The 14,051-nt window shown below is 40.0% G+C and overlaps 1 protein-coding gene across 1 annotated transcript in view; it reads left to right on the top strand.

Moving 5' to 3' along the window:
• Window positions 1-12,137, top strand: part of LOC109923406 (proto-oncogene tyrosine-protein kinase LCK-like) — a 68,907-nt gene extending 56,770 nt beyond the window's left edge. Inside the window, exons 14-15 of the mRNA XM_048612906.1 lie at window positions 6,584-6,715; window positions 8,912-12,137. Coding sequence (XP_048468863.1) covers window positions 6,584-6,715; window positions 8,912-9,114 — 335 coding nt within the window. The 3' untranslated portion in view covers window positions 9,115-12,137. The remainder of the gene's footprint in view (window positions 1-6,583; window positions 6,716-8,911) is intronic.
• The last annotated feature ends 1,914 nt before the right edge of the window (window positions 12,138-14,051 follow it).

Here is a 14,051-nt window from a genome sequence, read left to right as displayed (position 1 = left end):
TTTGTGCAAACTATCTGGGCATAGCTTCGCATAGGAACACAGGAACTGGAGCAGGACTATTGAACCCATTAAACCCTCTCCACCATTCAGGACAATTGTGGCTGATCTTTGGCCTCAGCACCACTTTCTGCCTGCTCCCATATCCTTCAATGTTTTGAGACACCAAAAACCTGTCTATTCCAGCTTCCTATACATTCAAAGATGCAGCATCCACAACCGCTCGGGTAGAGAATTCCAAAGATTCAAAAACTTTGAAATGAAGAGATTTCTCCTGATTTCTGTCTGAAAGGATTTACCCCATGGCCCAATATGCCCCCTGTGTTCTAGATCCCCCTACCAGGAGGAACAACCTATCAGTGTCTAGCCTCTGAATCCAATTCACAATCTTGTATGTTTCAATGAGATCACCACTAGAATTCAGATCCAATTTATCATTTGGACAACCATTTCTTTCCAGCAACTAACCTAGCGAACCTTACCTGTACTGCTCCTGCAATTGGGTCCTTCCTTAAGTCTGGAGTACAGTATTCCAGCTGTGCTATCACCAAAGTCCCTTACAAATGTAGCAAGATTTATTTATTTCTGTACTCCAATCCTTTTGCAATAAAGTCTAACAAGCCATTTGATGTCCAAAATACTTGTTGTACCTGCATACTGAAATTTTATGTAACTTATACAAGTACAGCCAAATCTCTGAATATCAACATTTACAAATCTCACAAACATTTTAAAAATGTTGTTTTTCTATATTTATGAACAAAGTGACTGACTTTACACTTCCTCACTTTATACTTCATCTTCCACTGCCTTGTCCAATCTCTTAACCTCTCCATATCCCTCTGCAGCCTCTCTTTATAGACCACACAGTTTGTATTCTGTCCTAGTTTTGCACTTACACCAAACTTAGATACATTATTTTGATCTGTCTTTCATGTACATCATTAAAATAGATGCAGCACTCAACTATTCACCGCCTGCCAACTCGAAAATGCCTTATTTATCCCTACTCCCTGCTTTCTGCCCATTAACCAATCCTCTATCCATGCTAATATATCACAGCAACTCCATGAGCCCTTATCTTTTGTATTAACCTTTCATGTGACATTTTATCCAACATCTTTTGGCAATATAGATATACTACAACCATTGGTTCTCCTTTATTCATTTGATTACTGTCATTGGAATAAACTGTCTGCTTAATTTATTTATGTTGATGAAATAAATGGTCACCAAGACAGTGATAACTTTGTGTTTCTTTGCATTGTTTTAATTCCCTTCAGGGCACAAATCCCAACAGAATTTAATGTTGAGATTATTCAGCAAGGTCTGGGTGGTTGTTATCGATATCGATAACACAAATAATGAGCACAAGTAATACCGCTCTAAACTTGCACTCCCTTTTGAAGAATTTAGTTTCTCTTTGTGTATATTTACACTGTAACTGCAATTCCTTTGTGAACTGAAATAGCTTTGCAAAAATAAATGTGGCCAGCATCAGTGGTCACATTTAACTCTGCCATTGAATAGAGGATGAGTCTCACTGGTTCAGGAATGAGTCACTTTTACAGCCTTCACTTTACCCAAGCTACAACTGCAGTGTCGCATTGTGTGGATTAGCTGTAGCTGCACTTGATCAACTCCCGGAAACACCCTGCTAATTGAACTGTGTGAGCGCCTTGCATGATTTCAATATTTTTTTCCTTACGGAAGGGCTATGATGGCCATGCTGAAAACAGATGAAAAAAGTCCTTTTATTTAACAAATAGTTAATCATTTTTGCAACTAAAAAAACTCCATCCCTTGACTAGGAGTGGAATAACACCCTTCTCAAATTCTGGTCCTTCTTGCCACCAGTTATTTCCATTGCAGAAGGTCTGCAATTACTGTCTCCATCCTCTGTTATGGAGCATGAAGATAAGGCACCAGCATTTCTGCTGCTGATCGCTATCCAGTGATTGCAGCCAGAAAATATAAGTGTGTGATTATTGGGTGTGAACAGAATGAACTTCAACTCTGATGCTGCCAACAACCAATTAGTTTGTTTACATTGTAATGATCCCAGTTTTTGGTAATACTGGATAAGTTGGACCTCAGAATGAAATGTGTAGTTAGTGTGTCTGTTAGACGCTGAAACATTGTCACTCGAGGCTGCAGATTTTTCTTTAACAACAGAACATAAGGGAAGAAGAAAACATATTAAGCAATTTAAATATAAAAGATGGTTAGCAAGATCTAAAACTCACAGCAAAACAAAGTTCAACCTATTTCCTGACACTATCTGTTACAGAGACACAAGTCTGGAGAAATGACACCTCTATCTCAACTCCTTAGTTGCTGCATAACTGATTCCTTACAGTTTCTTCGCTGCGGATTGTGGAAACTATTCAGTGTGTTCTTTCCAACTCTGCTGACGTGAGCTTCTCACAAATCCGAGAAATTTGTACAGCTAATGGAAATTACAGCTGGATTGGGAATAATTGAATAAATCTTTTAGACAGCCATCACAGACAAAAGATCACCTCCTGGATCTTATAATTCTATAACTCCATAACAAAATTACACAATAAACGTAAGTCACTTTAGTGGACCATTTTAAAATTGAGCATCACAACTTTTAATTAGAAACTGAAAAACAGCTAAGGCCCCTCATTTCAGTTGAAGTTCCCCCAGTCCTCTTCGAGCAATAAGTAGGTGACAGTAGGTATGTTTCAGGAACAAGGTAAAGTCTTTGTTATCATCGCAATGAACATACACCTTTACAAAAATGATTCAATTAACACTGTTATCACCAACAGTAGGTACAAACTGTTTTTCACAACCACATTCCTTCAGTGAGGTTGTGCAGCCATTCTGGTAACAGAAATCCTGCTGGACCGTTGAAAGAAAAAGGGAAGAAGAAGCTAAAGTTAAATGTGGAAAAAGATCAGATGGCTTCTGTTATTCTAATCAATGTAATATTTGCAGTTGGTTTCCTCAATATTGAAATATTAAAAATTATATACAATTTAGCAATTGGACAGCAAAGGCCCAAAGAATATAATGGAATAGTAATTTGGTTCAGGGTGCCATCTTGTGGCATTGTTTGGAAAACAGGCCATTTCAACCTCAAGCCTGTCCTATTATTCCATATGATGATGTCAAAATTTTAGAATCATAGAATTCCTACAGTGTGGAAACAGGCGATTCAACCCAACAAGTCCACACCGCCCCTCTGAAGAGCATCCCACCCAGACCCATTCCAAAAATTTCCCGTGTCTAACCCAAACATCCGTGGGCACTATGGGCGATTTAGCATAGCCAATCCACCTACCGTGCACATCTTTGTGACTGTGGGAGGAAACCCACGCAGACACAGGGAGAATGTGCAAACTCTGCACAGGCAGTTGCCTGAGGCCCAAATTGAACCCAGATCCCTAGTGCTGTGAGGCAGCAGTGCTAACCACTGAGCCGCCATGTGAGTTGCAAAATATTCTTGCACAAAATGCTTTTTAGGGCTTTAGCAGTTAAATATGTTTCCCTCGTACTTTTCCTCTCATGATTGTTATTATATTTATTTCTTCTCCTCCTTTTGCCCTCATGTAGCGATTGTAATTAAGTTGGCCAGGTGGACTGCATAGAGTACGGGTTCCCTGATTGGGGTTGTTAATCTGATCCAATCAGGGAGCCTTGGCTGACAGATAAGAACAGGAGTGTCAGAGATTCTGTTCACTCTGAGAGCTGGCTTTGACAGAGCTGGATCAGTGTCAAGGTCTCTCCATGTGTGAATAAAGGGTGACTTGGTGATGGGATACTGGCATCTGTGGAGTTATTTCACCTTAATTGTTTAGTATTTTTTGGGATATATTGCTTGGAGTGGTATGGAATATTTGGGATATATGATAGCATGTCCTGATCTCAATAGAACTACAGAGACTGCAGATTTTAATAGCCATCTCAAAATTAGTATGTTTGCAATTTCTTACCTCACAAGTCATACATTATAGTAAGGAACTGTATTTTTATTTTGTTCCAGAATCCTGATTACAGCAGGTGCCACTCACTAACCAAATCCTTACTGTCAATTAAGGCAGGAATCCTTAGCATAATCTACCCACCAGTCAGTGCTTTGTTGGGATGAACACATTCTACAGAGCAGTCAATAAATTCCAAGGAATCCACCAGTCTATCCATAAGGAATATCACCGAGAGATACCCAGAGTTCTGAACACCAAATCTATTCCGAACTGCGCGAGAGAAAAGCCCTTACATGAAGTGGGACCCAACTCTAGCCCAGTCAGAAAAGGCAGGTGTTGGCCTAGTGATATTATCACGAGACTATTATTTCATAAACCTTCATAAAGTTCTGTGGAGCTGGGTTCAAAACCTGCCATGGCAGATGCCAGGATTTGAATTCATTTAGTATCTGGAATTAGAACTCTAATTCTATGAAACCATCATCAAGAAAACCCCATGGGGTTAACTAATATCCTTTAGAGAAGGAAATCTGCCATCTATTAGTTAGCCTGGTCTATATATGACTCCAGACCCACAGCAATGTGGTTGACATTAACTGCCCTCGGGGCAATTAGGGATGGGCAGTGAATGCTGGGCCAGCCAGTAATGCCCACGTCCTGTGAATGAATTTTAAAAAAGATACAGACCAACCAAATTGCCTCACGATCAGATCACTCCATTTGGTAAATCACAAATTAAATTTGTGCACATACAAACATGCAAATGAGGAAGTAGGCCTTTCAGCCCCTTGAGCCTACTGTACCATTCACTGAGATCATGACCAGTCTGATAACTCTCAACTTCATGTTCCCCACTACCCCTGACAATCATTCACCCTTTTGGTTATCCAACTCTGCCTTAAAAAGTTTCAAAGATGCTGCTCGCACCACCATTTAGGAAGAGAGTTGCAAAGACTCACAACCATCTGTGAGGAAAAAAAACATCTCATCTCTCTTTTAATAGGGTCACCCTTGATTTTTACAGAGTAGCCCCCAGTCCTAGCTTCTCCAACAAAGGGAACTGCCCTCTCTACATCTATTTGGATGCCTTAGCATTTTCTATGTTTCAGCCAAAGCTTCTAAGCTCCAGTGGATACCAGCCCAATCTTTCCTCAACCCACCCAGTCCAGGTATTGTTCTGTTTTACAGCCCATGATCATTTTGCTCAAGTTAATGTGTGTATCTGAGGTCAGATGGTGTCCCCAAAATTGTATGAACAATTGTGTAACATCTTGTATCCTGTTTAAAAATGTGAACTCCTGAACAAGGGTCTGTTCACCCACAGTTCCACAGTGTTGAGGAGGGAAGGATTTCTTCACTGAAACTAAGAAGGTTGTAGAGTAGTCTAATAATTCTGATGTGATAAATGCTGCAAGAATGTTTCAATAGCCAACGACACTTAGTGATTGGATAATCACAAAGAAAGTCAAAGGGCAAGGTAGAAAATAGTTCTTTCTTGAGAAGGTTGTTGTTTATTTATCTAATTGTAGCCAAAGCATCACTAGCAATGGCTTCAATTCCTGATCCAGTTTTGTTACAGCTGGTGTCCCTAAAAATTAATCTTTAGCCCCCTCGCACATCTCCTGTGTTGTCTTCCATCTTTCTCCAAATCTTAAATGCATATTGGAAATAAAAAATAGCTGCCACCACACCCAGATTGAGGTGAGTGGAGTAGGAGTTTTTTTGTTGTTTGAGGATGCAGTCTGTAGTCATGAGTGATATGAGGACATTCAATGGGCAATGGCATTAATCAGGTACAGGCACAGTACTGGGTGATCACAGTACCCTGTATGTGAAATGCATGCAGTATCCAACTGTGTGCAATAAACTATTGGCTATAAATCATCTTGACCATGTCATTGGTCATTACAAATTGATATATTGATCTCTGTGAAGCTGAGGTAATCACTGGTGACCATAGATGTCACCTGAGGGCCACAATTCACAAAGACAATCTGAGATCCCAGCAGCTGTACAAGGGCACAAAGCTGATCTCTTCTCACCTGTAAGTATTTGCAAACATGCTTTTAATAAGCAAAGCTGCCTTTCTCAGGTGATGTGATAGGGAGACAAGGTTTCAGTAATCCTATCCGATTCTGACTGTATTTGCATGGCTTGGCTTTTGTTGCATACATTGAAATAAAGTTGCTATTTCAAAGATCCATGTACAGGCATCGCATAGCTCTCCTTGTCATAGTCCTCCATGTGTGACTGTGGAAGGCTATGGTAATTATTGTCTGTGTGTGATGTCCCAAAGAAGTCTCATACCTGACTTAAAATGTTACCCGTCTCTCTCTTTCTCTACTGATACTGCCAGACCTGCTGAGTTCCTTCAGCAATTTCTATTTTCACTAAAAATAAACCACCATTTAATTGGAACATACTTGCAAAGTTACAAACTAGACTTTCTGTTATTTCATATTTGTACTAGTTAGTTTCCTGGTCTTACTAAGTATGTGTTTTTCTTAATTTTGTTTGCTTTTTGCATGTGGTTTTTGTTGCCCAGCCCTCATTGCCCCAGAGAATGTAGCATTGTAACTATTTTCTGAGTCAAATTGATGTTGAACATAGAATCTCCATCTTTTGTTTAGGAGCTAAGTTCCCCATCAAGTGGACGGCACCAGAAGCCATCAACTATGGTACATTCACCATCAAGTCTGATGTCTGGAGTTTTGGAGTGTTGCTTACAGAAATTGTGACATATGGAAGAATTCCATATCCAGGTACAGTGTTTGAATTTTGGGGCTGATTCGATGCTTTGTTGCTGGATACCTTTTCAAGCATCAATCAAATTACCATCAGTGACACGTCACTTTACCTGCGCAGTAAGAAGTTTCATTTTTTTGTGTGTTTTGTTGTGGCAGATGTGACTGATTCTGTAATTAGTATTTTACAAAGTAGAACAGAAGATTTCATTTCACTATTTTCTTACGTAGTATACACTCATTCAATCCCCACCTGCCTCAGAGGTGTGAACAGGATGATTTAAAAATATATATAGTGTACATTCAGAGGAAGAAAGTCATTGTTGGTCAGTTTCAGCCACAAAGTTAACAATGCTGCCTCAACAAGTGCCCAGATCATCGAATAATTTGGTGCAGAAGAGGCCCTTCCGTCTATCAACTCTGCACCACTAAATCTAAACTAGTCCCACCTTCCAGCACTAGACACATAACCTTGAATGTTTTAACATTCCTCAATCTTTCGGTCTCCCAAAGCAAATTAAAGTAGAGAGGTGCTATTCACAGACACTATGAATGCCAATATGCATCTTTTATTGATAGGACATAACCAGTGGGCTAAGGTGTGATTAGCACGCTCATTTTGAAATTATTATTGCTTAAGTAAAAACATGTGTCACAAACTTGATTGAGTTTTTTGAGGAAGTTACCAAAAGGATTGAGGGCAGAGCGTTAGATGTTGTCTACATGAACTTTAGTAAAGCTTTTGACAAGGTGCTGCATGATAATTAGTAAAGTTAGGTCACATGGGATTCAGGGTGAGCTTGCCAATCGGATACAAAATTGATTGAATGGTAGGAGACAGAGAGTAATGGTGGAGATTTGCTTTTTGGACTGGAGGCCTGTGACCAGCGGGGTTCCACAGGGATCGGTTCTGGGTCCTCTTTTGTTTGTCAATCATATAAATGACTTGGATGAGAATATAGAAGGCTTGTTTGGTAAGTTTGCAGACGACACCACAATTGGTGGCATAGTAGTCAGTGATGAAGGTTTTCGAAGACCAAATGGGTCAATGGACTGAGAAATGGCAGATGGAGTTCAAACTGAATAAATGCAAAGCATTGCATTTTGGTACAACAAACCATGGTAGGACTTATACAATTAATGCTATGGCCCTGTGTAGTGTTGTAGAACTTGGGACCTAGGAGTTCAGGCACATAAGTCTTTGAAGTTTATTCACATATAGACAAGGTGATTAAAAAGGCATTTGGCATGCTTGCCTTTGTTGCTGAGACCTTTGAGTATAGGAGTTGGGAAGTCATGTTGAGGACATGTACAGAACATTGGTGAGGCCTATTCTGGAATACTGTGTCCAGTTCTGGTTGCCCTGTTATAGGAAGAATATTATTAAGCTAGAGAGGGTTCAGAAGAGATTTACCAGGATGTTACCAGGTATGGAAGATTTGAATTATAACGAATGGCTGGATAGGCTGGGACTTTTTTCACTGGAGCGTAGCAGGTTGAGAGGTGACCTTATTGACGTTTATAAAATCATGAGAAGTATAGATAGGGTTAATGGTAGGTGTCTTCCCCTAGGGATTTCAAGACAAGAGGGATATTTTTAAGGTGAGGGGAGGGAGATTTTAAAAAAGACATGAAGGTCAATTTTTTTTTTTTACTCGGAAGGTTGTTCACGTGTGGAATGAATTCCCGAGGAAGTGATGGGTGTGGGCACAGTTACGACATTTAGATAAGTAAATGAATAGGAAAAGTTGGAGGGTTGTGGCCAGGAGCAGGCAGATGGGACTAGATTAGTTTGGGATTACATTCAGCATGGACTGGTTGGACCAAAGGGTCTGTTTCTATGCTATATGACTCTATAAACCTTCAGTTCTCATTCTGTCACATTGTTTAACTGCAATTTCAAACGCATTGTAACAAAAATGGATAATTGATTTAACAGACCTTAACTATTTGATTGTTTTTCTCAAATATTTTGGTTACTAAACTTCACTCTGCAGTTTAACTTTTGATCATAGTGAATGTTAATATATTTTTGTGCCTCGTGCCCCAGGACCTCAGTGATCATTCAGCATGTGCTGAATTTGGCAGGGGAGTTATTTTGATGCAGCTATTCACAATTTCACTTTCCGTCTCTGGATTTTTCTGACCTATAATGACTTATTTGTTTTCTCTTGCAATTAGTAAATCTTCACTGCTTTCTGTTGTTCCCTATAGGTATGACCAACCCTGAAGTCATTCAGAATTTGGAACGTGGTTACCGAATGCCGGCCCCTGAAAACTGCACCGAAGAACTCTACGAAGTAATGATGCGTTGCTGGGGAGAGAAGCCTGAAGACCGGCCAACTTTTGAATATTTGCAAAGTGTATTGGAAGACTTCTTTACAGCCACTGAATCTCAATACCAGCAACAACCTTAGCAGTGCCTCATGCCCTGATGGTGTAAACATTATTGGGGATTTAAAAACTCTGAAAATTATTCTCCCTGGAATTGGGTAGCATGAGACAGGGAAAAATTCAGATCACAGTTTGGTTGCCCAAATGCAAGGCAGCCTTAGAGTGGTCATTTTATCTGGAAGGATGATTGCCTGCAGCTCTGATATTGTTCCTCATTTCACCATGGGCATAGAGAAAGTCACTTTTTTCACTAAGGTAGGGCGTTTGAAATGTCCTCATATCTGCTCCAAACTCAGGTAGATATCTTCGCCAGGTCCGCAGTGGAAATTCCATTTCTAATAGATAAACAAGATTTCTGACACTTTTTTTTAATTCTTTCGTGGGATGTGGGTTTTGCTTGCTGGGCCAACATTTATTATCCATCCTTTAATTTCCTTTGAGGTGGTGAGCTGTCCTCTTCAATTGCTGCCATCCATTTAGTGGCCAAAGGTGTTCATTCAGTGGCCAAAAACAGTTCTGAGGGGACTCCTGGCCATTATCTCATTGATTGATTAATTTTATTAGGAGCACCAACTTAGACCCTTTTAAAAGATTTGTTTAGAACTCCATTCCATAGGTTTCATATAACAATATTCTATCAAACATAGTCAGAATGTTGATTAATTGCATGAAACATGTCTTGAGTTTAAAGCACATCCTGGTAAATATTTAGCTCCTTTTGCAGGTTATCCATTTGGTAAAGGGTGTGCTTCCAAGGATTTAGCACCCAAGTGTCTGACTTGGATTTTCCACATGAAGTACTTAACTTATGGCAATTACTTTAAGGGTCCAATAATTGTTCTATCATCCAATTGCTTTCAGTTATTGTCCCACTTTCAAACACAATAATTATACATACTGAAAGGAAACTCAAATTATTCAAAATATTCTATTATGTTCTGGTGACCCTGGGTCACCATTTTATTAACTTAATGTAGCAATCTTGATGAATGAAATCTTTTAACTGAAATATTTATGCTACATCATCTATTTTTTTTTAAGATTGTGCTTTTGAAAGAATTTTTATGATTTTCTTTTTGTTAACCTTTTAGAATTAGCTCATGTCTAAGAACAGGCTATTATGCATAGTATCCGCCCAGATTGTTCCCAAGCAGACCACTAGACAGAACAGCCTTTAAGCTCTCCAATACAGGCCCACAGTCAATAGGTTGGATAGAAGGAACAGAAATCTCTATTTGAAGTTGTGCTACCCCTTCTTAGAGTTGTGTACATTCTTCAATCACTGATATGGGCATTGCTAGTAAAGCCAGCATTTATCGCTCATTCCTTGAGAAGTTGGTGGTGAATTAGCTTTTGGAACCATTATTGGGTAGGGACACCCACTGTGCTGCTAGGAAGGGAGTTCCAGAATTTTGACCCAGCAAACATGAAGGAATGTTGTTATGGTTGAAAGTCAGGATGGTGTGTGACTTGGAAGGGAACATGCAGATGGTGGTGTTCCCATGCAAGTGCTGCCCTTGTCCTTCCAAATGCTCAAGGTGACAGGCCCAGAAAGTATTACCAAAGAAACCGCAGTGAGTTGCTTCATTGTATCTTGTAATGGTAGACACTGCTACCAATGTGTACTGGTGGTGGAAGGAGTGGAGGTTGAAGGTGGTGGAAGGAGTAGAGGTTGATGTAGTGGATGGAGTGCCAATCTAGTGGGCTGCTCCTTCCTGCATGGTATCAAGCTTCATGTATCTTTTAGTGCTGCACCCCTTCAGCTGAGTGAATTATTTCAGATTTAGCTTCTTGAAATGAAGCTTTTTCTCGACATGACCTAAAAGCTGAGTCCACCCTGATGATTAAGAATAATAGAAGCTTCCATTATATTGGGATTGAGAAGAATAATGTGACAATATTTTACAGGTAATGATGTTGAATTCCACACGAGACACAAAACTATTTTATCTTTTCCATGAAATAACGGTTTTGGCATTGCAGTGATATCTTTGGTTTTGATTCAGGTAAGGTGAAAGGGAATTAATTGGAGGAAAAATTCATGGACAGCAGGAAAATCAATTTGCTTGATATTCGAAATCTGTGCGCATTTGTGTTATGTGAAGTGAAACTGATACAGCCTTCTCTTCTTGGAAAAAGTATCTTCTATTTCCTCACAACAAAACGTCACTGTGATTGATATCAATAGATGAGGGGTACCCTCGGTGGCTCTGCTTTTCCAATTAATGGATGTTTCCTGAGAACCAGAGGTTTAACAGCTGAAATTGAGAGGAAAGCTTTTTTTTTAAACTTCATTGGGCTGATTGGATAACAGATTTGTGTTTTATTTTATATATTCACAGGATGAGGACATTGCTGGCTAGTCCAGCATTTATTGCCCATCCCTAATTGTCCAGAGGGTAGTTAAGAGTCAACCCATTGCTGCTGGCCTGGAGTCACATGTAGGCCATGGCAGTTTCCCTCCCTAAAGTACATTAGAACCACATGGGTTTTCACAACAATCGACAATTATTTCATTATTTTCATTAGACTCATAATTACAGATTTTAATTCAATTTAAATTCCACCATTTGCCATGGCGGGATTTGAACCCAGGTCCCCAGAACATTACCTGAGTCTCTGGATTAATAAAATCCAGAAGGACTGCAGATGCTGTAATTCAAGAACAGTTCTGAGGAAGGGTCACTGGACCCAAAATGTTAACTCTGATTTTTTTCTTCACAGATGCTGCCAGACCTACTGAGCTTTTCCAGCAACTTCTGTTTTTGCTCTGGATTATTAGTCGAGTGATAATACCACTCGCGCTTTCATCTCTTGTATAGTACAAATTTTTTAAAATGGAGTAAAATATTGAATTTCCGAGCACAAATCAAAATCATTGAATTGCTTTTTAAGGCAAAACATTATTCTTAATTTTGTGCAATTTATACATTCTGTAAAAATATACAGATACAGTTCATTTTGGGCCCGTGGTGATTTCATATCTTCTAAATATGTTGAAATCTTGTTTTTATTAATTCATTGATGAATAAAGTTTTGTATTCAATTTTGTGTTTGATTATTCGTTCATGATCCCATAACCTTAAAACATGTGGTAGTCACAGGTCACTTGCACTGACAGTGCTGTCTGTGGCAGGGTATTTCCTTTTACAAATGCTCAGCTGTTTCAAATATCAGGGACGGGGGGGGTCTCACTGGCTGGTGAGTTGGTGAGAACTCTGTGTCATTTCTTTTCCAAAGAAAAGAAAAATTCCCCTCACTTCCCTGCAGATCTTAAACCAATGGTTTTAATTCTGTGATCTTTGGTGAATGCCTCACTTACCACAGAATCCTTAGTGTGGAAGCAGGCCATTCAGCCCATTGCGTCCTCTCTGACCCATAGAAGAGCATTCCTCCCAGACCCCCACCCCCTACCTTATCCCTGTAATCCTGCATATCCCATGGCTAATCCATCTAGCCTGCATATCCCTGGGCACTATGGGCAATTTAGCATGGCTAACCTGCACCTCTTTGGACTGTGGGAAGAAGCCAGAGGAAACCCATGCAGACATGGGGAGGATGTGCAAACTCCACACAGACCTGAGGTTGGAATCGAACCCATGCCCCTGGTGCTGTGAGGCTCTGGGCCACCAATTTTTTTTCAACACACCAGATGGAATATTTCTCTCTCATGCAAGATCCAGAGTCTGCCTGAGAAATTAAAGCTGGACCTAACAATGGTCAGGGCATTGTGAACTCACTTAAAGGAACAGTTACAGCATCTTGACTGCAGTGAAGACTTGTCTTCCGAAAGCCATTGTGTGGCTGGAGAAAACGTGTGGTTATGAAAAACTGGACCATCAAGAAAAGTCAAAATCATTGGCTTCCCCCTCAATTTGAGGATGACATCTTCCCACATTTTGCTATAGATCATCATGTGACCAAACGGATCAACTTCCAACCCTCAGACTGTTGGGCCCAAGGGGCAGGACATCCCATGCGAGAATGAGATCCATAGAGCAGGATTTCCTTCCATTTTATTCCTTCTTTGCTGCTATTCAAATTCATTATTAAGATGTTTGGACTCAAAGCATGAAGCAGCTTGATGGACATGTTTTTGCCATTTTGAATAATTGGTAGAAAGTTCCTCCTGGTCATTAATGTCATTGCTGCGATTCTTCAAGGAGGGCTTCAGAGCATCTCTCAGAATTTACTTGGTTCTCCCTGGAACTCTGGCTATTTACAAGGTGAGAGAACATGACCTGGTCAGGGAGAGGTTTTCAGCCTCCCTGCCTAATATCCCAGTTCATCCTGGGAGTCATCAAAAAAAGTAATGATGTTTGAATAACAGCATTTTAAATGAAAAGACTCAAATAGATATATTGTGTCTCATGGACAACTAAAAGCAAAATACTGTGATACTGGAAATCTGAAACAAAGAATCCCTACAGTTTGGAAAAAGGCCATTCAGCCCTACAAGTCCACACTGACTCTCTAAAGAGCATCCCACCCTTATCCTCTTCTTGTAACCCTGCATTTCCCATGGCCAATCCACCTTTTGTTTTCTTTATTCATTAACAGGATGTGGCCATCATTGTCCAGGCGAGCATTTGTTGCCCATCCCTAACTGCCCAGAGATCAGTTCAGAGTCAACCACATTGCTGTGGGTTTGGAGTCACATGGAGGCCAGACCAGGTAAGGTTGGCAGATTCCTTCCCTAAAGGACATTATTGAACCAGATGGGAATATCCTGACAATCGTTTCATGGACAATTGAATCATTAGATTCTTAATTCCAGATATTTTTATTAAATTCAAATTCTACCATCTGCCTTAGCAGGATTCGACGCTAGGTCCCCAGAATGTTATCTGGATCTCTGGATTAACAGTCCAGTGATAATACCACTAGGCTATTGCCTCCCCGTCACATCTGTACATCTTTGGACTGTGGGAGGAAACCCACACAGACACAGGAAAAATGT

The sequence above is a fragment of the Rhincodon typus genome, chromosome 27, assembly GCF_021869965.1.
Source record: "Rhincodon typus isolate 14 chromosome 27, sRhiTyp1.1, whole genome shotgun sequence".
Classification (NCBI taxonomy): Eukaryota; Metazoa; Chordata; class Chondrichthyes; order Orectolobiformes; family Rhincodontidae; genus Rhincodon; species Rhincodon typus.
This window is presented reverse-complemented; position numbering and strand designations above follow the sequence as displayed.